This window comes from Juglans regia, chromosome 10 (genome assembly GCF_001411555.2).
Source record: "Juglans regia cultivar Chandler chromosome 10, Walnut 2.0, whole genome shotgun sequence".
Taxonomy (NCBI): Eukaryota; Viridiplantae; Streptophyta; class Magnoliopsida; order Fagales; family Juglandaceae; genus Juglans; species Juglans regia.
In genome coordinates, this window is record NC_049910.1 from 440,920 (window position 1) to 468,087 (window position 27,168).

Genomic DNA, 27,168 nt, shown 5'->3' on the forward strand with positions numbered 1-27,168 from the left:
TTCTCCGGTCCAACTTTCGTTTAAAAAGACCAGCCACCGGGGGCATGGAATTTGAGAATCGTAGTAGACTTATGTTTTTCCTTAACTCGTCTATCTTAAACCATCGTCTGAAATGACTACTGCAAATAGCATTATGTATGATCAAAATAAGTAGTCGGCAAAAAGCAAGATACTAAATTCTTGCCCCTCTTGGGTGTCTTTAAGAAAGTGAGAATACATAGGAGACAGCAAATTGCAAAGATTTAGCGGATCAATGATACAACTGTGAACAATCACATATAACTGAGCCACAATGAACGCCGTCAATATTGGAGCAATGCATCACACTCATCTCCTGACAGGGTTTCCACCTCGGGGCGGTACCTCGTATGCAGTTGCACCACGAGTAGGTGGCGTCGCAGACCCATAAGGCACATTGTTTGCAGGTGCCACATGCCCGTGAGGCCCAGCAGCACCTCTGGACTGTGCATCATAGCCAGCACCCCTGGATGCATCATAACCAGGCCCTCTCTGTGGATCATAACCAGGTCTCTGGGCATCGTAAGTAACTCCTTTCTGTGCATCGTAAGCAGCTCCTCTCTGTATATCGTAATTGGGTCCTCGCTGCATATCATATCCAGGTCCCCTCTGTCCATCGTAACTTGGTCCCCTTCGTGCATCATAAGCAGGTCCTCCAGATGCATCATAACCAGGTCCTCTCAGTGCATCATAGCCAGCCCGTGCAGAAGCAGACCCCGATTGAACTCCAACGTAAGTAGGAGTGCCACCAGAAGCAGCAGCAGCAACGCCACCACTGCCACCACCACTAGCAACAGGAGGAGGGCCACGTCCCTATGTACACAATGCAAATTGTAACAACATTTTTCACTTCCATCTACTATAAGTAGCAAAAAGGTTCGCATCCAGTTCTAAAACTTAAAAAGGTCAATCTATGAAGAAGTGAGTTCTCTTCCAATCCAGTTCAGTACTGCCCAACTTGCCTTCTTGTTTCTGTGATCATTGTTGATCATCTAAAATGTACCAAGAATGATAACTTCCCATGCAACTTTCAAGCAATATCAAATTTCAGATAGATTTTTTTTTTTTTTGATCGAGGAATGGTTAACAGATTGAGTCTAGAAGATGGATAAAGACTAATAATTTAATACATGTTTTTATTATGTCAAGCTGGAAAATAGTTGTCCTCACCCCTTCAAATTAAATGTGAAAAGTTTAAGGCATAATATCCTGAGTGTGCACCATAAAATAACTAATACAGCAAAAGTTAAAACCAGCATGTGGAGGATGACACACCTGGGGAATATTATAGCCATCTTCATAAGCACTTTGCCCCGCAGGATTCCCAGAAGCCTCGTTTTCATTTTTTCCAGGTGTGCCACCATAAGGACCGCCTGCAATTATATTTTATTTAAAAAAAAAAAAAGACGAGCCATCCGAAACTCAAGAAAACAAAGAGCTCTAGATGAAAAAGTGAATTAAATAGTAGAAATACCAGTTCTTCGGTCAATGTTGGCAGTATTTGATAACTCTGCTCTAAGTTTCTCCAGTTCCCTGGCCATGGTAATGTAGTTCTTGTCCATCACCTGAAGTGACTCGAGGTGGTCATTGTACAATTTCTTTTCGTAATCATAAGTTGCCCTGCATAACCAAAAGAATAGAAGGTCATGTTTTCTTCCATCTGCAACTGAAACATCATCAGGAGAAACATATACATCATGCTGGAAAAGCACTCCAAGATCAGCAGTTGAAGTCTTCCATAGCAAGGCAGGTCTAATTCTTTCTTTTTTTATAAGTAGTTTTTCCTAATACCTTTACAAAACTACAAAATATAAATAATACAAATTTTAATACACAGAAGTAGAAATAAGATTAAAATTTAAAAAAAAAAAATCACTATGCTAAAATATCATTCATTGTCATATAATTTAGGGCTGAAATGCTTGAGGGTAACAAAATTGAGTAACTTCAATTAACTCATTCAAGTTCTATAATTAATCAATAAAGAAAAACACTAAGCACCTGCAGTGTTGATATTCTTGTCTGAGGCTCTCAAGTTCTGAAATTAGAGCCGGAATCTGCTGAACATCTGAGTGGACCCTCTGAAGATCCTGAGACAATTGTTGATGTTTAGAAATAAGTTCCTGCCTTCCTAAAACCAGGCCCTGGGCATCTGACCGTGCCTGCTGCAACTCTAACTTAACAGGCTCTGCAGCTTGCAGTTCAGATTCCATCTTGGCAATCTTGTCCATAAGGCTCCTCATATGTTGTTCTCTCTCAGACTTTACAGCTCCTACTTGAGCATGCAGTATCTGTAGTTCATGCTGCGCAGCAGCAAGTTCTTGTCTCAAAGTCCCATGGGTGGCAGCAAGCCTTTGGTTCTCAGTCACAAGTCTCTGCATCTCCACATGTTGTGCAGCAAACTTTTGTTCCATAACTTCCGGAGGAGGCAACATATCAAAGGGCGGAAAGGCACCGGGTGGAGGGTGTAATCCCAGACCATATGGCTCTGGATGCACCATTCCAGGTCCTGGATGAGGACGCCTTAGATGAGGAGGTGGTATTCGACCTTTGCTATCCATTTTGAGCAGCTAATTTTAATCTGCACTAGGAAACGGAATTAATGAAAATATGGTATGCAGGGCTATCACAATATAGGTTGCAAAACATTTACTTTAAAGATGATTCCATGGCAAGAGAAGTGAGCAGTAACTTAATTTCTTTTATAAGTAAAAAATTATTAATATCAATAGGCAAAGCCAAGCACATTGGATGCATACAAGAGAAAACACCTAGCTAGGAAGCAGAAATAGATACAAGGAAATCATGAACATTAAGCCCATGATAGGGGAATTTTTTTTAAAAGGACATACAAGTACTCTACATTTTTTAATATCTTGGTTTTTTAACAGCATGGCAACTCTTTTTTTTTTTTTTTGATAAGTAATAATTTTATTCAAAGAAATAGGCATAAGCCCAAGTACACAGGATGTATACAAAGGAAATACCTACAACTTCAAAAATAGAAAAGAAACTAACACCAGAAAACTAAAACAAAAGCAGAAAATTATCCTCCATTACAAAAGCTTTAACACAAAAACTCAAAGTACTCAAGAACAAATCCCTAAGCTCTCCCAATGAGCGTTCTTTATCTTCGAAGCATCTCCCATTTCTTTCAAGCCAAATGCACCACATAAGACAAGGAGGAATCATCTTCCAAACTCTCGCCGCCTTCTTACAGCCCTTCAAACCCTTCCACCCTACCAACAGATCCACCACATCTCTAGGCATTACCCAAAGTAATCCTGTCCAACTCAAAACCTCATTCCACAAGAATCTTGTCACTTCGCAGTGAAGAAAAAGGTGATTTACTGATTCTCCGTCCCTTTTACAAATAACACACCAATCATGACAACTCTTTAAAAGGAGATAATTTTGAAACCAAGAGATTAAAAAACCAAGACAGGCATTACTCAAAGTACACGGAATGAAAAGATTCAAGTGCAAAGCCAATACATGCAACAAAATTGGAGACTTCAAAATATGGGTGTTTAGAAGTCCAAATGGTACTTTAAAATGGTGGAGACACGAAACTCCATAAGAATAACTGAACAAGATACGAGAAAGTTAGTTTATCTGCAATAATTTCTAGACCATGCGGCTCAAATCATCAAACTAACTTATCCCATAGATATGGCCGGTAAACAAAGATTTTATTGATCATAAGAATAGGCAAGAGACCAAGTATACAGGACATATACAAGAGCATCGCCTATGCGTGCTAGCATAAATACTACTATATCTCTTCATCCTCAGAATTTAAATTTCTATTTGAGGTGACACATGCATAATATATCGATACAATATCTTTAACATAATAACCCCCTAAAAGATTAAAAATGAACAGGTTATGGAGTAATTAACTAGCATATCAGAAATCAAAATAATTTTAGGAAGTTGACAAGAAAACATAGAAGCTCAAAGATTGACACTGGAATGACCCTGACACACTTAGAATTTAGACCAGACATTCTAAGCCCAAGCCCAAATTCAAACCAGTCGCAAGGCTCTATGACGAACCAGATTTCAATCGAGTGGCAAGCGCTATTACGAACACGATACGTATTTTCTTATCAATTCTTAGGTTTTTCAAGCGCTATTTTTTAAAAAAGAAAAAAAAAATCCCAAACCCTTATGCACCTAGAATATTGCAATTTCTCAGCCAAAAATATAGACTATGAAATCACATAAGATGGTATTATTAAAGAGAGAAATTTCTACCACGCTGTGACGAACAGAAAAGAGATTGAGAGAGAAGAAAAAATGTAATTTTGGGAGTAAAAGTAAGGTTGTTTTCTAAGTTGAAAACAGAAAATAGGGTACTGAGAATAAGATGGATGAAAACGTAGTTGTAGCGTACCTGAAGCGAGCATTCAGTGGAAATCGACTCGAGACACGGAGAGAGACCTCTGGAGCTTCTTTCTAACGCAGGCGCAGCCAATCCCTCTTCAAGATTAGAGGCAATTAAGCACCTAAAGGTCAGAAACGGCGACGTTTTTCACCAGTTTTTTATTTTTTTTTTAACCTCCTTTTTTCTGAATCAGATATTCAGAGCCAAAAGCATTAAAATAAAATTAAAAAAAGGCCTTATCTTACTTTTTAATTTTATTTTTTTCCCATTTTTTCTCCCACAAATACAATAATGAATGTTGTATGTAAAAACTTGAGTAATTCCTTGTGATCTAGCAATGTTTTAGATCCACGCAATGAATTGAATTAAACACGTGAGCAGATTTCATGTCTATATTAAAGATTAAATAATTGGATTAATTGTGATCAAAATTATTTTAATTAGTTATGAATAAAAACTAAATTTTATATAAGCAGCTAAGGGATAGGATTCACGTAAAAAAATTCCATCCATATCTTTTATATAGATATTTAAGTGTGCGAGCCATTCAAACACACAAAGGTAGTAGTTTGTGAGTTGATTGGTAATGAAAGTCAAATTATGAGTGATAATATGTGATACGAACTGTGAATCTAATACGAACATAATACGAAATTAACGGGTTCAGATTTAATGTTAACGGATTCAAGTTAAAATAGGTTGATCCATTAAGACACGATTTATAAATGGATCAATAACGGGTCAACCTGTTTAACACGAAATCAATCCATTTTGATATGTTTAGAATTATTTCAAAATTAAAATTTTATTATTGTTAAGTTGTAATATTTGTATTTTTCAGTATGATTATGTTTTTATTGTTTTTTTATTGATATTGTAATTTTAGACTTATGCTCATATTTATTATTGTATAGTCTATAATATTGGTTTTATTATATATTAAAATTTGAAAAATAATGATATATTTTTTAAGATATTGTGGTTATTAATAAATATAGATTGTAACTTTTATGTAAAATTATGTTAATTAGGTCAAATGAGTTATACGTTTTAATTCAACCTATTTACATGAAATAAACAGGTTTAAATGAGTCGTGTCGTACTAACAGATTTCTAATTAATTATTAAATGGGTCAAAATAGGTGACACGATACGACCCGTTATCTAAATGAGTTAGGTTAGGATTTGGAAGTTTGACACATTTAGCTTAATGGGTTGAGTTCGGATTGACCTATATAATCGAATGTTCATGACTTGACACGGCACAAACATGACCCGAAAACACGACTTGACACCCCTAGGCCAAATCATGTTCTTTCCTCCTTTTTTGGCAACATGTGTGAAACTCATGGACCATGAGTATTTTAACCCTGTTTCTAGGACTTTGCTGTAACTGATACATTTCTTTTGATATACCTTGAATCGTCCCTGCCGTATCACTACTCCCTTGTTCCAAATGTTAGTAGACAAAAAAAAAAAAAAAAATCAATCTTATTTTCTAATTGCAAGTTTCTCAAGAATTTGGATTCAAAATTAACAATCGAACTCGATAACCTCCATAATGAGATTAGGATTCAGAAAACTTTGTATGCTGGTTATGTAATTGATGCTTCAGAATTGACAACTACATGCAGTCCATCATGTAGAGTAAAAGGGTGGGTTCATTACATACAAAGGGTGGGTTCATTACAAACAATAGAGGTGCACAATGGACACTCACATGAACAATGGAAACACTGTTTCAAGGATTTTTGTTGTCAGAAATTCATTACTAATCGTGTTCCCATTTGCATCGAATCCTATGAGTGTGCCTAAAATCCCATTTCAGCACTAAACTTCCATCCATTCTCCTCAAAACAAAACTCTCCACCAGCACATAGCATCCAAATCTCTGCCACTCACTCTCACTAGTAATTTGTTCAACCCTCTCCACCTTCACTTCTCTTTCTGTTCCATTAACCCACCCTCCTGCTTCTTGCACCCACCTCATATTCTCTACAATTGCATGACTTAAACCCACACCCACAACTCCTCTGCCTCTCCTGCCATTTTGGCAATTATCAACTCTAAACCAAATGAACCCATTTTGGGCATGTCTATCATCTTTCACCGCTTCCTGCCTGGCAACTAAAGTCACTTCTCTTTGCACATCAGCATTCACGATGACTACATTGTCTTCGCTATTAGCATTCCCGCATGAGTAAATTTCTTCCCACTTTTGCTCTAGAGTCATGGTGTAAAACCTTGTCTTCTTCATCTGGCGCCTTACTCTGGTTTTCTCCCTTACAAATATAAACGGACAATACCATTTCCCCACAACAACAGGAGCTGAACGCTTTCTAAGGATGGGAAAATTGAAATCCGGGAGAAGTTCCCGAAGCGAGGCATCAAGGCCTAGAGCTTCCCCTAGTCGTAATCGATAGAAACTTGAGCCGCGGACTTTCCATCCTTTTTTTCTGAGGAATTTTGGAGGAATACCGTCCGGTGCTATAGACTTGGCAAAGAAACCTCCGCTTTGATGGCTGTGAATCTGAACTTGTTGGTATAGATCTCTGAGATTGAAAGGTTTTGGTCTTTTGTCCCTCAAGATGTCACTAAAGCAACATGTCATGACATCCATCTCTCTTGAACATTTGCACACTTTCCTGTAAGATTGACAGAATTAAACCCGTAAAATAAACCTATGTATGAGGGATTACGGACCTACATGCATGCATATATAATATACTAGTAATGTTGCATTGCAACAAATATATCACTCCCTTGCATAGAAACTGCTTAATAAATACGACATAGCATAACATCGTTGGTGTCAAATTAAACAGGTTGCAGAGTCGAGCACTGCTCATGAAGTCGAACTTGAAACTGAGTTTAGAGCTAGAGGCTTATTTGTAATTTGAGGTTATAAGATAGTATCTATGAGTAAAGAGCATACCCTTTGTACCTGCCTTTTGCTCTGATAACATAGTAACGATTAGAAGACAGAGGCTTATCAAGAACTGGGATAAACAAAACCTTAGTGGTAGTCGTTTCTCCATACTCGGATGAATGAAAAATGGTCAGGATCTTATCTTGGGGGAATGGTAGCTTCTTAACTCTCTTACGCTTGCATATGCCCCAACAAAATGAATCTCCTGCTTCTGCTTCTTCATCTGTAATTACAAGATAACCAGAATATGGAGCATCAGGTGGCGGCTCTGAAAGGGTGCTCGGGGATTTCCGGTACATGGAAAGAGGCCTTGTCACGTACATCTCTCTCTCTCTCTCTCTCTCTCTCTCTCAAATGGAAGTAGGAGAAGAGGGGCGGGGGGTGACTGGACTTATCAGGTTGATATCTTATGAATTAAGAATTGAAAGTGGAGTATTACCTTTGATAATGGAATTGTGAATGAATGATATATCAATTTTGAATATTGAGTTTTTGTACTTCTAATAGTAGAATCAATGAATGATATATCAAAGTATGCCAATTGCCACACATTTTCAATTTGAATTGGGAAAAGGTATATAAAGCAAATGAGATAAACACTGCTCACTTTATTTTCAACTTTATCAATGTCGGTCGGTTGTATTAGTTTTTAGGTCCGTTTGGATTCAGAAAATATTTCATCTTATTTTATTTGATTTTATTTTATTATTATAATTTTTTTAATTTTTCACACAAAATATAATAAATAATTCAATTTTTTTAAATTTCAATTTAACTTTTTTCAAATCTTGAAACAATAATAATATTAAAAAATAATATTCTAACAATATTTTTTTCAACTTTTATATTTCATCTAAAACAATAATAATATCAACAGTACACAGTTCCAACTTGGTCCAATAAACTTCGTTCAATTGGCTGATTACCTTTTTTGCATTATTGAAAATTAAAAGGAAAGATGTAAACGTGTCAGATCCTGTATGGATGGTGTGATTAGTTCGGTCCCATTAAAATGAATGATCTTGTAGTCATATGGTATAATGCGACTATAATATCTCGAATCCTAAACATGGAAGGCAAGGCATTCTGTTTCTTTCTTGAATTCAATTCTATGGATTTTTGTATAATCCATAATAACCTATATATCTACTCTCAATTTCTAATCCAAGATAAACTTTGCTACAACAATTAAACGCCAACATCTCTGTATATCTACATCCTCTGTAATTTTACATTGCTCTTACTATTCTGAACGATGGCTGAAACTCAACCTTCCTGTCTTCATGGTCATATAATAGTCGTCACGAAGACCATGAACACCACTTTTTCCATCCCTCACGAGCCACATAAATGCTTGTAAATTAATCGTAATCTTAAGTAATATAGTTATTTTTTAGATCAATTGACAATATCTTGATTTTTTATTAAAAGAACTAAGGATCGAATCTCCCTTATCCAATATATCAAAAAAAAAAAGAAGTTATCTTTACTGCTGAATTCTAACCACTTTAACCCTAAAGTATTAAGATTGTAAATCCTTTATAAAAAGCTTTCAAAATTATATTAAAATCGTATTAAGGCAAAAGTTCCTAACTGTACAATGCACACGATTAATGCGTTACCAATGTTATCCACAAGTTTGAGGTTAGCGAGGGTGTTACGGAAATTAATTCATTATATCTTTTTTGACGTAGAAGATCGTATCGCCGCCGTTACAATTTACTATCAGGAAAAACAAATAAATTCTGTGAGACGTAGTTGAGTCTACAGTTTCCCTCGTTCACCTCTGAAAACAATGCAGCTGTACATAGATGAGACCAAGACTCGTCAGCACCTCCACCACCACCAGAGCTCTCCACAGTCACATGCTCCAGTTCCTCTCCACCATAATCCACTCTCACAGATCCCCCATCAAACAGGTTCGTTCTCTCTTCTACCACTTCTCAACCTTACCCACCACCACCACCACTTCTTTCACTGATTCATCATCATCATCATCTTCGAAACTCCAAAACAACGATACCCGCTTAGATTTATCTTCTGTAAAATTCAATGGCTTTGCACAGTCTGTCATGTTGAATTATTCCCATTTTTTTGATAAGAAGAAAGGCAAGGACTTTGCTAATGCCTCTGTCAAGGACCTCATTTTCTATATATCCGATATAGTGCCCAATACTGCGCGTAGGTTTATTAGGATTTCGGTGCTGAAACCCGAAGACGTGCTTGGAATATTATTGGGTTTTCAATCTGAGAACGGGAAAGTTAGAATTGGAGCTAGGAAGGTTGAGACTTTGTGGGAAATCTTCAAGCGGGCGAATGAACAGGATAAGGGTTTTAAGCATCTCCCTCGGTCGTGTGAGGTCATGGCCTCCTTGCTTATTCATGCGGGTATGCTTAGAGAAGTTGAATTCTTGCTTTCTACGATTGAGAGTCAAGGAATTTCATTGGATGGTCTTGAAATTTTCTGTAATTTGATTCAAGGGTATGCTGGTGATGGGGAATTAGAAAGAGCTATTGTGGTGTATGAACGAATGAGGGGGCGAGGTTTAATGTCATCGGTGGCCTGTTGTCGTGTTCTTCTTGATTTCTTGGTTCAAAAGAAGAAAATTCAGTTGGCGAATCGAGTTTGTTGGGATATGCTGGAGATGAATGCTAATTTGAGTGATCCGGAGAAGGCTAGTTTTGAGAATGTCATCAGACTACTGTGTAGAAACGGATATATTCAGGAAGGAAGAAATCTTGCCAAGAAGGCTCTGGTTTCTGGTTTGGAGCCCAGTAGCTCTGTTATTAATGAAATTGCTCGTGGGTACTGTGAGAAGAAGGACTTTGAGGATCTGTTGAGTTTCTTTGCTCGCATGAAGTGTGTTCCAACTGTTATTGCTGGAAATAAGATTATGCATTGTCTATGTCTCAATTTTGGCACAGAAAGGGCAGGTGTGTTTTTACAAGAGTTGAAAGCCTTGTGTTTCAATCCTGATGAAATAACCTTTGGCATTTTAATTGGTTGGAGTTGCCATGAAGGGAAACTGAAAAAGGCCTTCTTTTATTTGTCAGACATGCTGTCCAAATGTCTGAAACCCCATATATGTTCCTATAATGCTCTTATCAGTGGGTTGTTTAAGGAAGGTATGTGGAAGCATGCCCAGGAAATTATTCATGAAATGGTGGATCGGGGAACACCCCCTGATATATCAACTTTCAGAATACTGTTAGCTGGATTTTGTAAGGCTAGACAATTTGATGAAGTGAAGAGGACAGTTTGCCAGATGGCTAGTCATGGTTTTATTCAGCTCTCCTCATTAGAGGATCCACTTTCCAAAGCATTTAGGGTCTTGGGGCTCGATCCATTAGCTGTGAGGTTGAGAAGGGACAACAATATCGGACTTTCTAAAACAGAGTTTCTTGATAATCTTGGGAATGGTCTTTATTTAGACACGGACCTGGACGATTATGAAAAAACAGTCACCAGGGTCCTTGAAGATTCCATGATACCCAATTTTAACACACTTATAATGGAGCAATGTGGTCATCGAAATTTTAGAACTACATTGCTACTGGTAAATGAAATGGTTCACTGGGGACAAGAACTGTCTTTTTCTGTCTTCTCAGCATTAGTAGAAGGGTTTTGTTCATCCCGTTCCCATATCAAGGCAGTCGCTAAACTTTTGGAGAAAATGCCAGAGTTGGCTGATCAGCTGGACCAAGAAACTCTCAATTTGGTTGTCCGGGCATACTGCAAGAAAGGATTGATAAACAGTGGGAAAATAATATTGGACAGAATGCTCCAAAGGCATTTAATTGCCAAGAATGAGACGTACACTGCTCTAATAATGGGTTCATGTAAGAAAGGGAACTTGAAGGACCTTCATTGTTGCTGGGAAGTTGCTCAAAGAAACAAATGGTTACCAGGGTTGAAGGATTGTAAAGCTCTTGTGGGATGTCTTTGCCAGAGAGAAATGCTCAAGGAAGCATTACAGCTTCTTGAGCATATGCTGGTTTATAACATTCCCACAGGGTTAGATATTTTCTCAGTGTTGCTGGAAAATCTTTGTGCTTCTGGTTTTACAAGAATTGCACATGTATTGCTGGATGAACTTCTAAAGCAGGGTTTCATCTTGGATCGTGAGGCTTATAGCCATGTTGTAAGAGGGTTGTGTAAGGAGAAAAAATTTCCAGCGGCCTTTATGATGTTGGACAAAATGCTAGCCAAGAATTTAGTTCCTTGCTTGGATGTGTCTGTTTTATTAATTCCTCAGCTGTGTAGGGTTGGCAGATTTGAGAAAGCTATTGCCTTAAAAGAGATTGCTTTAAGGGAGCAAATTTTAGATTCATCTTCTTTACATGGTGCACTTGTAAAAGGGTTTTGTATGACAGGAAATGTTCAAGAAGTGGCCACTGTATTCCAGGATATTCTGTTTAAGGGGCTGCTTTCAGCTGTGGAATTTTATAACATGCTGGTCCAAGGGCATTGTCAAGTGAAAAACTTGAGGAAAGTTTGGGAGCTACTAGGTGGTTTTATAAGAAAAAATTTGAATCTCTCAATCTCGAGCTACAGGAATCTGGTGCGCTTGATGCTTTTGGAGGGTAGGGTCCCTCATGCACTGAATCTCACGGCGCTTATGCTTGGACAAAGCAAGTCTCACGATCTCATCATCTACAACATTCTCATATTCTATCTCTTCGCAACGGGGAACAGTTCACTTGTCAAGAATATATTAGATCAATTGCAAGAAAAGGAACTACTGCACAATGAAGTCACTTATGATTTTCTTATTTATGGGTTCTCTCAGTGTAAAGATGTATCAAGTACTGCACACTGTCTGTCTACTATGATTTCTAAGGAACTTAGGCCCAGTAATCGGAGCTTGAGAACAGTAATAAGCAGCCTGTGTGGTGCTGGGGAGCTTGGAAAGGCCTTGTACTTGAGTCAAGAAATGGAATTAAGAGGCTGGGTTCATGGTTCAATCATTCAAAATGCAATTGTTGAGGGGCTTATCTCTCTTGGTAAGCTTCATGAAGCAGAAGATCTGTTGGACAGGATGGTTGAAAAATGTCTTATTCCTGACAATATCAATTATGATAATCTGATTAAGCGCTTCTGTTTGCACGATAGACTGAACAAGGCAGTTGATCTTCTGAACATAATGTTGAAGAAAGGAACTGTCCCGAATTCTAGTAGTTACGATTCAGTAATTCAAGGTTTCTGTACCCAAAATAGATTGGATGAAGCCATGGATTTTTATACTGAGATGTTATATAGGGATCTTAAGCCTGGCATCAAAACTTCCGGCATGCTTGTTCATGCCTTATGCCAAAATGGGCGAACTGCAGAAGCTGAAAATTTACTAATTTCTATTCTTCAGGTTGGTGAAAGTACAAGGGAGATGTACTGTGCTGTAGTTAATAGGTATCGCTTAGAAAACAATATCAAGAAGGCATCGGAGCTCATGCATGTGATGCAACATAGGGGTTATGATCCAGACTTTGAGACACACTGGTCTCTCATAAGCAATTTAAGCAATTCCAGTGACAAGGACGATTGCAACAACAACCAGGGCTTTCTGTCAAGTCTGCTTTCCGTAAGTGGATTTGCTGGCAAAAGGGGTTCCAAGGCCGAACTGGGATAATTCAGCAACATCAAACTGGGCTTTTGAGTTCTATTCAATTATTAGGCTGTGGTTGGCTCTCCCTAGAAACTTCAAACGGTTGCTTCTGAGCGTACTGGTTTTACTACCTCTATTTTGCGTGAGGCTATTGGAGTGGACGTAATCATGTTTGACAGACAGTCTTATTGAAAGCTTAAACTTTGTTGAGAAGTGTTAACACCCATTTTGTTGCAATATGTTTCCATTGCCGTCGGTACTTTTGCTAAAATAATGCATGTACTACACTGCAATACAATTTAGACTTTCTACATTTTGTAAGCCCGTTGGATAGAGTAGAACAACTGTAGAATTACTAATTGAGATCATTTCCAGTGTACAATGACCATCGTATTATCAAAAATCGAATATGTGACGCATCTTTAAGAGAATCTGGTTTGATAAAGGTCTCAATTATCTTGTGTCCTCCTCTTTTTTCAGAATTGTTCATTGTTGAATTGGAAATAATATTCTATTACATACTACTTACTACATACCATATCAAGTCTTTTTATAAATGAAAAGTTGTCCATAAAAAGAGTTGGAAGTACATTAGCAAACATTGTTATACCCATCCTGCACCGGTTTATGAACGTTGATGTAGCCGAGGATTTTGATTCATTCCCATTTGGTTTTAATCCGTTGGGTGTGCCTGAAATCACAATTCAGCACTAAACTTCCATCCATTCTCCTCAAAGTAAAGCTCTCCACCAAGACATAACCACAAAATCTCCTCCACAAATTGTCAAATTGTCAGTCACCTCTACTTTCTCAGCCCACACCTCGCTATCTTGCCCATCAACCCACCCTCCTTCCTTTTGAATCCCTCTCATTCCATCCACGATGGCTGAACTCAAGCCCACGCCTCCACTATTAATCTTATTCTGAACTCTAAACCAAATAAAACCATCAGACCCATTAACATTGCCATCAACTCTCACAGCTTTCATGCCATCCAGACAATACACCTCCCTCTCTACATTCGTGTTCACCGTCACAATGTTTCCATCACCGCCATGATTCTCCTGGGAGTAAATTTCTTCCCAATATTGCTCTAAAGTCATGTTGTAAAACATAGATCTCTTCATTCAAATAATTAGACGGGGTTGAGTGTGCAGCTGTCCAGCACTTTTCCCTTAGAAATGATGGAGGGTAACAGTTAGGAAGTACAGAATTGGCGTAAAAACCACTGGAGGGTACATTACAAATTTCCACTTGTTGGTATACATTCGTTGGGTCAAAAGCTTTTGGTTTCACATATCGTACATAGTCTCCAAAAATCGACTTGATCTTATCCTCTTCCGTCGCGCACATGCATGCTTGCCTGAAAAATCAGAGTTATTTTTTTCTTTTTCTTTTTTGTTATCAAAAAAATCATGTTTATTGACTCTACGTATATAGTTATGATTTATGAAATAAAACTAAATTGAAATTTTGAAGAAACAAATGCAAAAGTAGAGTCAGCACATGACCCTCACCCTTTGCTCCTGCCTTTTGCGTGGATAACATAGTAGCGGTTAGAGGAGAGGGGCTCGTCAAGAACTGGGATGAACAAGAGCTCATATATCGGGTGATCGCTGTGAGAGACAAACAGTGTTTTGTTTTGTGGAAAAGGCAACTTTTTCACTTCGTTTGAATCACAGAGGCCCCAACAACATGTCTCCTCAGTCTCTAGTGCTGTATCCATGATGACCATATAGCCTGAATTAGGAGCTGTAGGGGGTGGAGTTGAGAGCTTGCTAGGGTCCCTTCTGTACTCCGAAAGACGCCTTGTCACGTACATCTCTCTCTCTCTTCTTTGCTATTGGCCATTTGTCATGGGATGTTTATATACATATATAGAACTTGGATGAGTCCAAGATACTGAAGATGTACAACCAACGGAAAAAACCATGAAATAAAACGACGAAACTTCGGAGCTTCCAAGATTTGACAGGGATGAAATGTCTTTTGATGATGTGGGATTGAACAGCTCCATCCCGACCAACTCTTTTCTTTTGATGATGTTACTGTATATAGCACATTCCTTGAAGCTTCTACGTTTGACCCAAGTAATTTTTTATTTTATGGAGAGGGAACCGCGTGAATATCAATTATCAATGCCCGTGACGAGAGCACTGAGATTGTCCTATGTTAGTGAAATTTAAAATATAGCTAAATTTTATATAAATAACTTGGATTGAACTAGTTAAACATTTTTAGTTTAGATTTTTGAGTTATAATAATTCTAAAGAAATTTTTAAAGATGAAGAGTCACTATTCACTCCTCAAACCTATATTTTTTTTCATAAATATTTAACAATGGTCATCTCATTTCCCTTCTTATTCCAAAATTTATTCACTAGTTGAAATTATTGACAATTGGATAATTAAGTTGAGGAAAAAAAATAATTGAGAAACAATAATTTTAAGTAAAAATTAAATTCTTAATTCAAATATGGAGTGTATTTTTAAAATATTAAAAAAAATTATTATTAAAATACATAATATTATATTATTATTTTGACTTTGTGATGGATAGTTCAATGTAGACTAATTTCTTTAATAATTTTGGCTTTAGTAATAATCTCAACTTTTAGTTAAATTTTAGACTTGACAATAACTAGACCATTTTCATTGCCCTAATGACTTTCCTTCTGATGGTTACTCCAAATAACTAGACACGCTTCAGTTGGAGCATTTGTGTTCTCTATTGTAAAATCGTAGACAAAAGTGCTATTTCCGGCATTAATAAGTCTGATTTGTTTTCGTATATGAGATAAAATGATATGAGTTAAGGTTAAAATTAAAAATTGAATAAAATATTATTAGAATATATTTTTTTAATATTATTTTTATTTTGAGATTTAAAAATTTTGAATTGTTTATTTTATTTTGTGTGAAAATTTAAAAAAAATTGTAATGATTAGATGAGATGAATTGAAGAGTTGTGATTATTACAACAATTATATGATGACGTCGATGAGCATGTTGCCAGCAAGCAGAGAATTATGGTCCACCATTTAAGTCTATCTCATAGGTCCATGCGGCAAGAGACGAGGAGCCAGACACACATAAATTCTGATCAACATATTTTGATAGTATATATAGATTCAGATTGCATGATTTGACAATGTCAGTATGAGTATCAAAATTTTGACGATTGAAATCTCCAGAACACAGATATTGCAATCTAACAAGAAAAAAGCATAAGAAAAACCTTGAGAATCCTTTCGAGGTGATATGCAACAACCATGAATATCCCTACTTTTAAACATAGCTCACGCATCTACTTCCAGAAATTTCTTTATAATTCCCATCATCTCTCCTCCAGGAAAACGCCCAAGACATCCCCTTGCTGCCGCTATCTCATTCAACTCGTAAACAGAATCTCCATTAAAAGATTCAAACCGTTTGTTTCTTCTCTCTTGTTCATTTCCCACATCATCTGTTAGGTCTTCACCAGCTTTAATGGATGGAAGAGGAAATGGATCAAGAGATGTTCCCGAAACGATGGACTCTCCGCCTATTGCACCCACAAAGTCTTTCAATCTACACATGGCAAATGGAACTGGTTCAAAGCTGTGATCTCCATATTCAACTGGAGTAGAGTGGTCTCCGGTTACACAAAGGAAGAATTTAAAATTTCCAGTTGATTCTGCCTCCCAGAGGAGCCTGATCAACTGTCCTATGGCTCGATCTACAGCCTCCAGTGCTTTGACTTTGAAAAGGCTTGCCTTGTCATGACCTGCATCATCTATTGCCTGCAACACCAATTATCAAGGAGACTCCATCACGGTGGTGACATTTGAAGAACTTGAGGCAAGCACTTTGGCCTCCATCACCATCCAGCCTACAGTTCTAACAGGCTAGTTGCAGAGATGAAAAGAAAGAACCGTATCCATAATAAAAAGATTTGAAGAGAAAATGATTTTCTGCAATTCATTTTTTCTGATATTTCTATTTTTTCATAAAAAAAAACTTGCAAAAATGTCCAATAGGTATTCAATGTAGAAGGCCCACGACCATTAGTTATAATGAATATATATATATATATATATATTTTCTGTCAAATCCTAGATTACCTTCTAAAAAAGTTCATCTTCATGTTAGTCATGCACACATGGAGCAAATAAAGTCAATGAGAGCCAGAGATTCTAAAATTCGGAACCTCAAATACAAGCTGGGTCCTCGTAGTATTTTGGCTCGATACAGAGCTATTCAAGTTGCATTGAAACAGAAAAAACTAAAATAAAATCTTAGAAGATAAAACCTTGATGTGAAGAAATCCAAAATCATAGCCATCTGATCGACCTGGTTTGTGCTCCTCCTCCCCAGGTACAAAAACAGAGGGGCAAGACTGCAAAGGAGCTATAAGTGCCTTAGCTATTGCAGTTGCCTTGGAAGTTAGAAGTGTTCGATAGTCTCCAGTTGCTCCTGGAGCTTCAAGGATATCAATATCAAGTGATAAGCCCAAGCCAGCTATAATTTTGGTGGGAGCTACCATGCAAGGCCACAAGCCATGTTTCTTCTCAAATGGAGGAACCTGCAATATACTAAGGGAACTTCAGTATAGGGGAAGTGCTTAACAGAAACCCCTTAAAAAGTTACAACCTAATTAGAAAAATACATGAAAATCTGAAAGAAGAACAAGCAATTCTGTCCAAGTCAGTGATCTAGTCACAGAATAGTCACCGCAACGTATGCTTTAGCTTGTGTCATGTTAACTGAATACCAAAGTTACACGGGAATTCCAAACCTATGGAATCCAATCCCAAGCTAACATTCTTATAATTTTTTAAAGTAACATTCTTACAATAATATATCTATTAACAAGATATGTTACAAGAACAATAGGATGTGAGGAAGTATTGAAAATTCAAGAATAGAACATGTCGCCAGCAAAACTGTTTCCTAACAACAAACACCCACCAGCTGCCGTTTAAGACTTTAAGCTCAAATTAATTATTGTGAATTTTCCCTTTTCCTAATTGCAAGAGAAATAATGACACCTAAAAAAGACCTCCAAAAAAAACTTGAAAATCGTATGAGGTTTCAAATTTTGAATACAACAGACCTCAATTCGAATACCACAACCTCGTAGTAGGACAGCATTTGCCATATTCTTCCCTTCTGCAATGCGCTTTGCATTCACTGGATGAGAAACCAGAATCCGTGACATTTCCTTGGATAACTCATTAACAACTGCAGCTGTGTGCCTTGCTTCATCAGTATCATCTAAAGCTTCAACTTGCAAGAGTAAGCGATTGTCCTTTAATGGGTCTGTTCCTGATATATTTCCACTTAATCCAGGTCCTTTGACGACTACTCCGCATCTATGTTCTGTTGCATACCTGTAGGAAATATCTTATCGTGATCTGAGTCTAGCTTATTACTGAAATTAAATCCTTAAGAAGCTTCAATTGCCGAACTGAGGTAGGGCTTCTCTCTCTCCCTTCCCTCTTTCTAGGTTTTTTTTTTTTTCATTTTTAAATTTGTGACCAAAGCACCTACACAAATTCAAAAGCTGAGAAATTATGTCGGAACTACATGATAGCAGTGCTAACTAGGCAAGTTGGCTTTTATCCCACAAACTTGCCATCTAAACCTTGTGAAAATATATTCCAACCTCATACTTGTTCAAAAACATTATAGATAACAGGAAAAGTTGACAAGTCATCAGTTCTCCACATAAAGTAGGTTGTCTTTAGCAAAAATCTCAAATATCCCTGATATGGAGGTATGTGGCGATGCCAATTAACAAGCAATATTATAGCAGCTATACGTATCCGCACCTGACTCTGACTTCATATTGAGGAAAAGATGGCAGCTTTATTCCATCGAGTGCCGCACAGAGTATGGGCCCTTCTTCTTCAAAGTGTCTATCAGCCCTCCTACTTGTGACTATTCCAGTTTTCTCATCCAAGGTAGCAAAATTTGACTAGTGATCCAAAAGATGGCAATGAGTTATCATGCATTAAAGCCAATCACAATCAATAATCTCTGAAGCATTCAATTTTGTTTTTCTTATTTGACAGGATTTAATAGAAATTGAACAAATAAGACAGCATAGCCTTAGTACATGGGAGGTACACAAGAGATACACGTAAGGAAAGGAAAAAGCTAAGATCTAAATTTTCCAAATATATATATATATATATATATATATAATCCATTAGAAAAGTGATCTTGGAAGTAATGATATCAGTTTAAGCAAAGAGACTTCGGATCCATCTAAAGAACACTAGCATTTATTTCCTTCCAAATACTCCATATCAAGAATAAAGTTACAACATTTCTCATGCCAATATTTTGACGTCTATTGAAGCAACAAGCCAAATTACATAAGAGTTCATTTTTCATTGAATAAAAGAAGACATACAGCAATGATTCAATGCCTACAAAATCAAAACCATAAGATGACATCCGTCTCAACCTCGTTTGATCCGATTAGCATTCATACTTTTATACTAAACTGAAAACAAATATACAGTAACCGATGGATTCTCTTTACTATAAATGAAAGCAAAATTCATATCAGCAGTTAATTTCCACGTTAAATAGACATAATGCACTGTTTGGCAATGCCCACATGTTGAAAAATCACGTTATCTGATGTGCATGTACTATTATACCATATGTCATATGATGCAGAAATAAGTACAGGAAAAGTTAACGTATATCACTAAGCAAACAACCTTTATAAAAATTGTTTTTTTTTAAATAACATATGCATCTGAAGAGGGATAAAAATGTAAACAAGAATTCATTCTCACCTTAAATGCAATATCGCCGGGTGACATTGCCAGACCAGCACCCATGGATTCAAATGCACCACGACCCCGGTAATACACTCTTGGGTCATAACCCAACAAAGAGAGGTGAGCCGTATCACTTCCACAACCCAATCCTACTTCGACAGGGTCCATAAGACCATTAACTCCAGCAGATGCAATGGCATCCAAATTGGGTACTTTGGCTGCTTGGAGAGGAGTCTTGAATCCAAGCCTTGGCAAAGACACATCGCCCAACCCATCAATCAGCACAAATGCCACTCTTCTCCTAGGTTGCTGGGGCCTACTCATGTTTCGATATGCAAAAAAATTCACCTTTTCTTCTTTCCCTTAGATTAGAAACAATGTTGGAAACCTATAATGCAGAAGAAATGAACGCTTGAATAAAAAAATACCCTCAATTTAAGTTTACAATAAGCAAGCAATGAAGACTCGAATGTATGGGGCATAATTACTCACACAAATGGGGCATGGTCATTGAAATCGTTATAGGTGCTTGACGAGAACTTATATATAATGTAAAAAAATCAGAAAAGAGTTGCGATTGAGTAAAAAATTACAATAAAGAAGATATCTAAAATTTCATATCAATCATAACCAACAAAGAAATGTTAACTTTTTAATCACCAAAGAAAAAAAATAACTGTTATGGGTTAGAAGCTGATCTATTCATACAAGGAGGGAATTCCAAACGGACATCTCTCAGACAAAACTAAAGCACGGGGAGAAATAAGTAACGTAGCTCAAGACTCCCGCAATACCAAGTCAAGTAATGAAACAATTCACACAAAGACATGCCTGCAACAACGACAACATTATTTCTAAGAATCCAAATCTCCGATTTTTTATTTTACAAAACGGAAAATAAATTACGAGGCCGGGGGGTGGGGCTTGGTGGGGGTGAAGATGTTGCACAATTGTGTGCCGCGCAGTAGAGACTATAGAATACGAACCTTGTAAAGAGCTTGACCGGCGATTCAATCTTGAAGCCAAAAGAAGAGGAAACTCTTTTTGCTGTTGAGTTTGCAGAGGAATCGCTTCCACACTACCACTTTCTTTTCTTTTTTTGGTTTTTTATATCACTCTGGCCTCTGCCACTTTTCCTGCGTCGGGGCGTTAAAATGCTAAGAATAATGCTAGTGGAGCTGCCGCTCACAATTATTTATTTATTTATTTATTTTGTAATTAAAGAAATATTTTATTAAAAAAATATTTTAAAGCATTTAAAATATATATATAAAAATAAAAATAAAAAAATATACAAAAATAACTAGGGGTGGGCTCCGACTCCGACGGAGTCGGAGTTGTCATTTCCGACCTCCGACTCCGACCGGATTCGGAGCCAAAATTCCCCTCCGACTCCGATCGGAGGTCCGATTCCGATCCGACCCCCGATCGGAGCTCCGACCTCCGATCGGAACTCCGACTGGAGTTCGGAGGGAGTTCCGAACGGAGGTCGGAGCTCCGACTCCGAACTCAATTTCAGAATTTTTTTTTTATTATTATTTAAATTTTGTTGTTCAATTTCGTTTCAGATAGTGGGCAACATATATATATTTTTTAAAAAGTTAACCATCTACAAATATTTGGTTTATTCAAGAGTTTTCAATAATTTAAATATTCGTTCTGATTTTGTTACTGAATTTTGATTATATCTTTAATTTGTTTTATGTCCGCCTGAAATTTAGCATTAAAAGTGCTCATGACTCATGAGTTGAAAATTACACAAATTTAAAATTTTATAGAAAAGAATGATGGTACGAATTTGTATAATTCGATTAATTTCAGTTGGATAATAAATTATAAACTTTTGAGAGATGATGGATAAGTACTAATAGAAATTATAGAATAAAGAGTACTTATCCCACGTATTTGCTCGGGATATAAGTACATAAATATAACTATATAAATAGTTTAAAAAGTAAATAACATGTATGATGCAGCCATAAGTTATAACAGTCTCATTTATAACGTAATAACAATATGACTCAGTCTTGAAATATAATTACATAAAAATTAAACACGGGTTTCACTCAAACCCCAATGTTCCATTGGTCACGCCTGAAATGAAGATAGAAAGTAGCAATCAATAGATGAAAAAAAATTGATAATAAAAAATTATATACGGTAAAAGAATAATTTGATTCTTACCAAGAAAGGAGGTTCTCTCAACTCCATCACAACTCTCAAGTAGCGTCCGTTCCAAACTCTCAATCATCGGTAATTATGTTAGGGTTCACAATTAGATCTATAAAATCATAAAAAGTAGAAGTTAGAAACATTAAAAATAATTAAATCATCATTTAAAAGCATATAAACTTACCCGATTCAAGCCTATAGCTCTCGGCATCAACGCCAACGGTATCTAGTCCAATGGGCGTTTCACTTATCCAATTCTGTGTGCAAACGAGGGCCTCCACGGTTGACGGTGACAATGAACTCCGATAAGCATCCAACACGCGACCTCCAGTGCTAAATGCCGACTCTGAGGCAACCGTAGTGACAGGAATGGCTAGCACATCTCGGGCCACACGGGAAAGGACTGGATACTTGGTGGAATTAACTTTCCACCAAGTTAATAACTGAAATACATCACTAGGTGCCTCGACAGCTTCCATAAAATATCGTTCAACCTCAGATGTACAATGCATAATATTCCTTGTTGACATGAGTTGATGATACTGCCGTATGACACGATTGCCTCTAACCCCTACAGATGGGTCAGTATCACCTGAGGGAACTGTCGATCCTGTCGGCCTCGAATGTGAGGAGCTACCAACTGCGGATGAAGGCTGAGCACTAGTACTGTAGTGATGATATAAGTCATCAACATCACTTTTTAGCAATCTAATAAACTCTCCAGCCTTCACTGCCCCGAGGACAGAATTTATCCAAAATTCTAGAACGGCCAACTTAACTCGGGGGTCAAGGATCACAGCCACAAATAGCAATCTATTTATCTTCTCAATATTCCCCCAATATTTATCATATTTGATCTTCATCCTCGTAGCCATATCAGATAACAATCCAGCAGAGTCAGTACAACTATTTTCCAACTGGAAGTGAAGCTCTGAGAGCTCACTGAAAAATGAGTTCGCAGTCGTATATTTGGATCCAGATAGTCGCATGGTTATCTCATAAAAAGTTCTTAAAAATTCAACAAAATAACTCACACTGGTCCAATCATGTGCGTCTGGCGCACCGAGCCCCTGTCCTGCTGGCTCCAACAAAGCATACCTCAGGCCCCCATCCTCGACCTCCATCCGCTCGAATGCTTTTTGGTACTTCTGTGCCACATCCAACATCATGTATGTAGAATTCCATCGAGTCGGAACGTCCAAGCACAGCATACTAGAACATTCAATCTTCAAATCTTCTGCTATTGCCTTAAACTTGGCAAGCCTTTGAGGGGAACCCCTCACATATCGTACAATATTGCGGACTCGGGTTATGGAATCATGAACCTCTTTTAATCCCTCAACAACTATGAGGTTAATGATATGAGCACAACATCGAACGTGAATAAACTCGTGGGCCCGAATGACATCATCTCTCACCGTCGTGTTCCGCTTAAACCAATCAATTGTTGTTTCATTCGCACTGGCATTGTCAACTGTAATACACAGCACTTTTCGAATTCCCCAGTCCTTTAAACAATCATCCATCTTCGCCCCAATGGATGCACCTTTATGATCCACAATTTCTTTAAAACCAATAATTTTTTTATGCAAAATCCACTCACTGTCAATGTAGTGTGCCGTGATACACATGTAGCAGACGTTCTGTATGGAAGTCCATGTGTCAGTCGTAAAAGACACTCTTTGGCCAGTGGTAATAAACATCTTCCTCATCTCCTCCTTGTCCTTCGCATGCCTCTTCATACAATCTCGCATCACTGTATACCGTGATGGAATGGGAAATCGTGGCTCAACAAAATTTAGAAACTTTCGAAAGCCTCTTTTCTCGACTGTGGTAAATGGCATCTCATCAGTAATTATCATCTCTGCAAGCATGTCCCTCAACATCTTCTCACTGTATTGAGGGATGACCAATTTCTTAGTCTGTGTACCATCAGTGGCTGTAGAAGTTTGGTAACTGAGGTTGGTCTGATCAGTGGCTTGCAATCCCTTCGCTATCTTATATCGTTGGCAACCATTTAGATGTGCTATCAACACACTGGTACCTTGCTTCTTCGAATGGCATCCACAAAGTGATCCACAATAATGACATCTTGCCACTGGGTTCGCAATTTCACCAGGAATTTTGGTGAAATGCTCCCATGTCCACGACCTCTTTTTAGAAGGTCGTGGTGGTTGATCTTGCTCAATGGGCATCTCCTCCTCCTCGTTGAACATATCTTCATCCTCTATATCAACTGGGAGTGGGAGTCGACTACTCGCACAAGATGTAGCTGCTCTAGATGTAGCTGCTCTAGATGTAGCTGCCCTAGATGTGGCTCTAGGGGTGGAAGTACCCACCGGTGTAGGAGTTGTAGCATTGGCATCCGCTACATCCCCTTGTGGACGATCATCTCCACTATGTCTAGGATCCATAATTAGAAGCAAAAAATTAGTTTAAAAATAAACTAGGCTATTGTATTATACAATAGGACATGTATTATTGTATCATAATAATACATGTATCGATGTATTATTACATTGAGGTTCGGTTGATGTGCGCTTGACTCAGACGAACCCATCCAGATGGGTTCGCTCGACGTGCGCTCGACGTGCGCTCGAGCAGAAGCCATACAGAGAGGTTCGCTCGACGTGCGCTCGACATAGCGCTCGAGCAGAACCCATCCAGAAAGGTTCGCTCGATGTGCGCTCGAAGTGGCGCTCGAGCAGAACTCATACAGAGAGGTTCGCTCGATGTGCGCTCGACGTGGAGCTCGAGCAGAATCCATACAGAGAGGATCGCTCGACCTGCGCTCGACGTCGCGCTCGAGCAGAATCCATACAGAGAGTTTCGCTCGATGAGCGCTCGACGTAGCGCTCGAGCAGAACCTTCCAGAGAGGTTCGCTCGATGAGCGCTCGACGTAGCGCTCGAGCAGAACTCTTCCAGAGAGGTTCTTGACTTCCGAGAGAGGTTCGACTTGACTTCCGCTCGCATACGCTCGAGCTTGTTCAATACAACGTGCGCTCGACTTGCGCTCGACACATCGCTCGAGCGCAAGTCTTCAAAACAATGTAAAATTCATGTTTTTGAGCGCCGTGTTGGGGACTATATTGAATATTCAATACACAAGAATCACAACTACTGGCTCCAATTCATAAGAGACGTGCTTGAATTAAATTTAGGGCTCATAAATTTAGGGCTCACCGTAGGTGGAAGGCTGGAAGGCTGGAAGCTGAACAGAGGGACGGCGGCAGGGAGGAGCAACGACGAACGGTGTTCTGAACTTCACTGGTTCACTGGTTCAGTCACTGGGACGGGAGACGCGAGAGAGAAGTGAAGGAGGAAGAAGAAGTGAAGAAGGAAGAAGGAAGAAGAAGAAGTGAAAAGGAAGAGGACGCCGTTCGTGAAGAAGAAGCCCCTTCAAGAAGGAAATATGGAACGACGCCGTTCCATATTAAGTGGAACGGTGTCGTTCAAAATTTTTTTTTTTAAACCCAGCTCCAAAACGACGTCGTTTTGGAGCTGGGTTTAAAAAAAAATTCGGAGTCCGAGTCGGAGCTCCTTCGAGCTCCGACTCCGAATAATTATTCGGAGCTACTCCGAATTCCGACAACTCCGACTCCGTCGGAGTCGGCATCGGAGCGGAGATCGAACGGAGTCGGAATTCTCGGAATTCTGCACACCCCTAAAAATAACTAATGGTAGCTCAGGAAGCTACCGTTGGTTATAGTAGCTTCTTTTTCTGTAATTTTTTTAAAAAAATATACTTTTATTACTGATTTTTATCGCTCCATATTATTGTTGAAATTTTTTATTTTATTTTTTAACTTTTATTTTATTTTGTAATTAAAAATATTTTTTAATAATATTAAAAAATAGGTGTAAAACAAAAAAGAATTTTGTTATTTATAAGCTTCACACACCACACATCATAATTTTTTTTTAATTTTTTTTGAATTTTTTTTTTTTTTTTTGGTTTTATTCTTCTTAAGATAATTGAATTCTTCTATTTATCATCTATATACTACACATTTTATAAGAAAAAAATTAAAAAAATAATAAAAATAGTAGTGTGTGGTGTATGAGACTTGTGAATAGAATTTTTCTTCTCTAAATGATATAACAATAATGCTAAACTTACTGATGAATTGTTCCAAAGATGTTTATCCATTTTTTTAATGATTTAAGAAGTGTTTTTTAATAATATTATAATTTTTTTAAAACATTTAAGAATATAAAATATATATATATATATATATATATAAAGAAGTATTTTGCTTTATCGGTGACAACTCTCGTGCTAACCCACCGACTCATCATATAAACTTTTGTGTTGAAAGAATAATTGCCACTCCTGTAAATAATGCCCCCCATTTTCATATATGGAAATGATCAATATTTCTATAATTTTGATATATAGCATGGGGATGATGAATAGTAATTTTTTTTTTATAATTCGAAACATAAATGACATGTTATTATCAATTTATTATAAAATATAGTATTACTAAAATTATAAATTAGTTTTTTTAATGACACGATTGAGGTTCTATTTGGATTCAAAAAGTATTTTATTTTATTTTATTTCATATCATTATTATAAATTTTTTAAACTTTTATACAAAATTTAATAAAAAAATTTAATTTTTTCAAATCTCAAAATAATAATAATATCAAAAATTATTATTCTACTAATATTTTTATTTATTTTTTATTTAAAATCATCTCATCTCATATCTAAATCAAAATCAAAATCAGCCTGAATGTGAACTTTATATATGTACATAACTAACAATTGTTCTTTAATATATAATATTGAGAACGATCTCTAGGAGTTTTTTACTCACAGCCTCTATTTTATTATAAAAATATCAGTCCATCAAATCAAATCATACAATCTTGTAGATTTATTTTTTGTAATATAATTTATTTATAGACCATTTCTCAAAATTATAATTTTTTAGATACAATTTTTTATAATATAAGATATAAAATGTTGTGAAAATTAATGTCTGTTTATCAAATTTTCTTTTCAAAATTATAATTATTTGGGAGAAACAATAAAAAGGAAGCATATTTAGATAAGAGTAGTGAAAGCATATAACAGAAGATTTTCTTATAAAAAGCTTGTCATGATGCAGTACTGCCTACAAAATCAAACATATTCAGAAAGAGAATGGTAAAAAATTCAAAGTGCCCGGCCATCTGTTTACAACCTATATATAGAAACTATCAAACTTGCACGTTGGGAATGTGAATCAATTAGAGATGTTCGGGAACAGTGTTCAAGGAAACTG

At 37.2% G+C, this 27,168-nt stretch overlaps 4 protein-coding genes and 1 pseudogene across 6 annotated transcripts; 1 reads left to right on the plus strand and 4 right to left on the minus strand.

The window, feature by feature from the left end:
* Positions 1–106: 106 nt before the first annotated feature.
* LOC109001884 (protein FLX-like 2) lies at positions 107–4,515 on the minus strand. The gene is made up of 5 exons (XM_018979376.2): positions 4,418–4,515; positions 2,020–2,599; positions 1,493–1,638; positions 1,294–1,391; positions 107–831 (listed from the first exon to the last, which is right to left on the minus strand). Exons 2-5 carry the CDS (start codon positions 2,577–2,579, stop codon positions 328–330), a joined length of 1,308 nt encoding a protein of 435 aa, XP_018834921.1. The 5' UTR covers positions 2,580–2,599; positions 4,418–4,515; the 3' UTR covers positions 107–327.
* Positions 4,516–6,051: 1,536 nt separating this feature from the next.
* On the minus strand, positions 6,052–7,744 carry LOC109001885. Of its 2 annotated transcripts, none has more exons than XM_035694505.1 (2): positions 7,353–7,744; positions 6,052–7,053 (listed from the first exon to the last, which is right to left on the minus strand). In XM_035694505.1, the coding sequence occupies exons 1-2, from the start codon at positions 7,658–7,660 to the stop codon at positions 6,180–6,182; spliced, it is 1,182 nt and encodes a 393-aa protein (XP_035550398.1). In that variant the 5' UTR covers positions 7,661–7,744; the 3' UTR covers positions 6,052–6,179. The 2 variants fall into 2 exon arrangements, with proteins under 2 accessions (XP_035550398.1, XP_018834922.1); XM_018979377.2 differs by having other exon boundaries at positions 7,344–7,744.
* Positions 7,745–9,084: 1,340 nt separating this feature from the next.
* LOC109001886 (pentatricopeptide repeat-containing protein At5g15280, mitochondrial) lies at positions 9,085–13,233 on the plus strand. The gene has a single exon (XM_018979378.2). The coding sequence runs from the start codon at positions 9,149–9,151 to the stop codon at positions 12,962–12,964; it is 3,816 nt and encodes a 1,271-aa protein (XP_018834923.2). The 5' UTR covers positions 9,085–9,148; the 3' UTR covers positions 12,965–13,233.
* Positions 13,234–13,347: 114 nt separating this feature from the next.
* Positions 13,348–14,800, minus strand: LOC109001887 (annotated as a pseudogene).
* Positions 14,801–16,180: 1,380 nt separating this feature from the next.
* On the minus strand, positions 16,181–20,893 carry LOC109001888 (probable 2,3-bisphosphoglycerate-independent phosphoglycerate mutase). 2 transcript variants are annotated; one of them, XM_018979380.2, is made up of 6 exons: positions 20,706–20,893; positions 19,735–20,107; positions 18,754–18,899; positions 18,036–18,312; positions 17,232–17,504; positions 16,181–16,722 (listed from the first exon to the last, which is right to left on the minus strand). In XM_018979380.2, exons 2-6 carry the CDS (start codon positions 20,041–20,043, stop codon positions 16,240–16,242), a joined length of 1,488 nt encoding a protein of 495 aa, XP_018834925.2. In that variant the 5' UTR covers positions 20,044–20,107; positions 20,706–20,893; the 3' UTR covers positions 16,181–16,239. The 2 variants fall into 2 exon arrangements, with proteins under 2 accessions (XP_018834925.2, XP_035550904.1); XM_035695011.1 differs by having other exon boundaries at positions 19,735–20,081; positions 20,705–20,851.
* Positions 20,894–27,168: the final 6,275 nt, after the last annotated feature.

What these genes read in the sequence shown, in the direction of transcription:
- LOC109001884 (XM_018979376.2), bottom strand. Translation starts at nt 2,579, where the DNA reads ATGGATAGCAAAGGTCGAATACCACCTCCTCATCTAAGGCGTCCTCAT. An exon ending in CAAGAATATCAACACTGCAG is followed by an intron (nt 1,639 to 2,019) that starts GTGCTTAGTGTT and finishes TTGGTTATGCAG; the next exon opens with GGCAACTTATGATTACGAAA. An exon ending in ATGGCTATAATATTCCCCAG is followed by an intron (nt 832 to 1,293) that starts GTGTGTCATCCT and finishes TTGTGTACATAG; the next exon opens with GGACGTGGCCCTCCTCCTGT.
- LOC109001885 (XM_018979377.2), bottom strand. Translation starts at nt 7,660, where the DNA reads ATGTACGTGACAAGGCCTCTTTCCATGTACCGGAAATCCCCGAGCACC. An exon ending in GCAAAAGGCAGGTACAAAGG is followed by an intron (nt 7,054 to 7,343) that starts GTATGCTCTTTA and finishes TCAATCTTACAG; the next exon opens with GAAAGTGTGCAAATGTTCAA.
- LOC109001888 (XM_018979380.2), bottom strand. Translation starts at nt 20,043, where the DNA reads ATGAGTAGGCCCCAGCAACCTAGGAGAAGAGTGGCATTTGTGCTGATT. An exon ending in GTTGTGGTATTCGAATTGAG is followed by an intron (nt 17,505 to 18,035) that starts GTCTGTTGTATT and finishes AGTATATTGCAG; the next exon opens with GTTCCTCCATTTGAGAAGAA. An exon ending in TTGGATTTCTTCACATCAAG is followed by an intron (nt 16,723 to 17,231) that starts GTTTTATCTTCT and finishes TTGGTGTTGCAG; the next exon opens with GCAATAGATGATGCAGGTCA.
- LOC109001886 (XM_018979378.2), top strand. Translation starts at nt 9,149, where the DNA reads ATGAGACCAAGACTCGTCAGCACCTCCACCACCACCAGAGCTCTCCAC.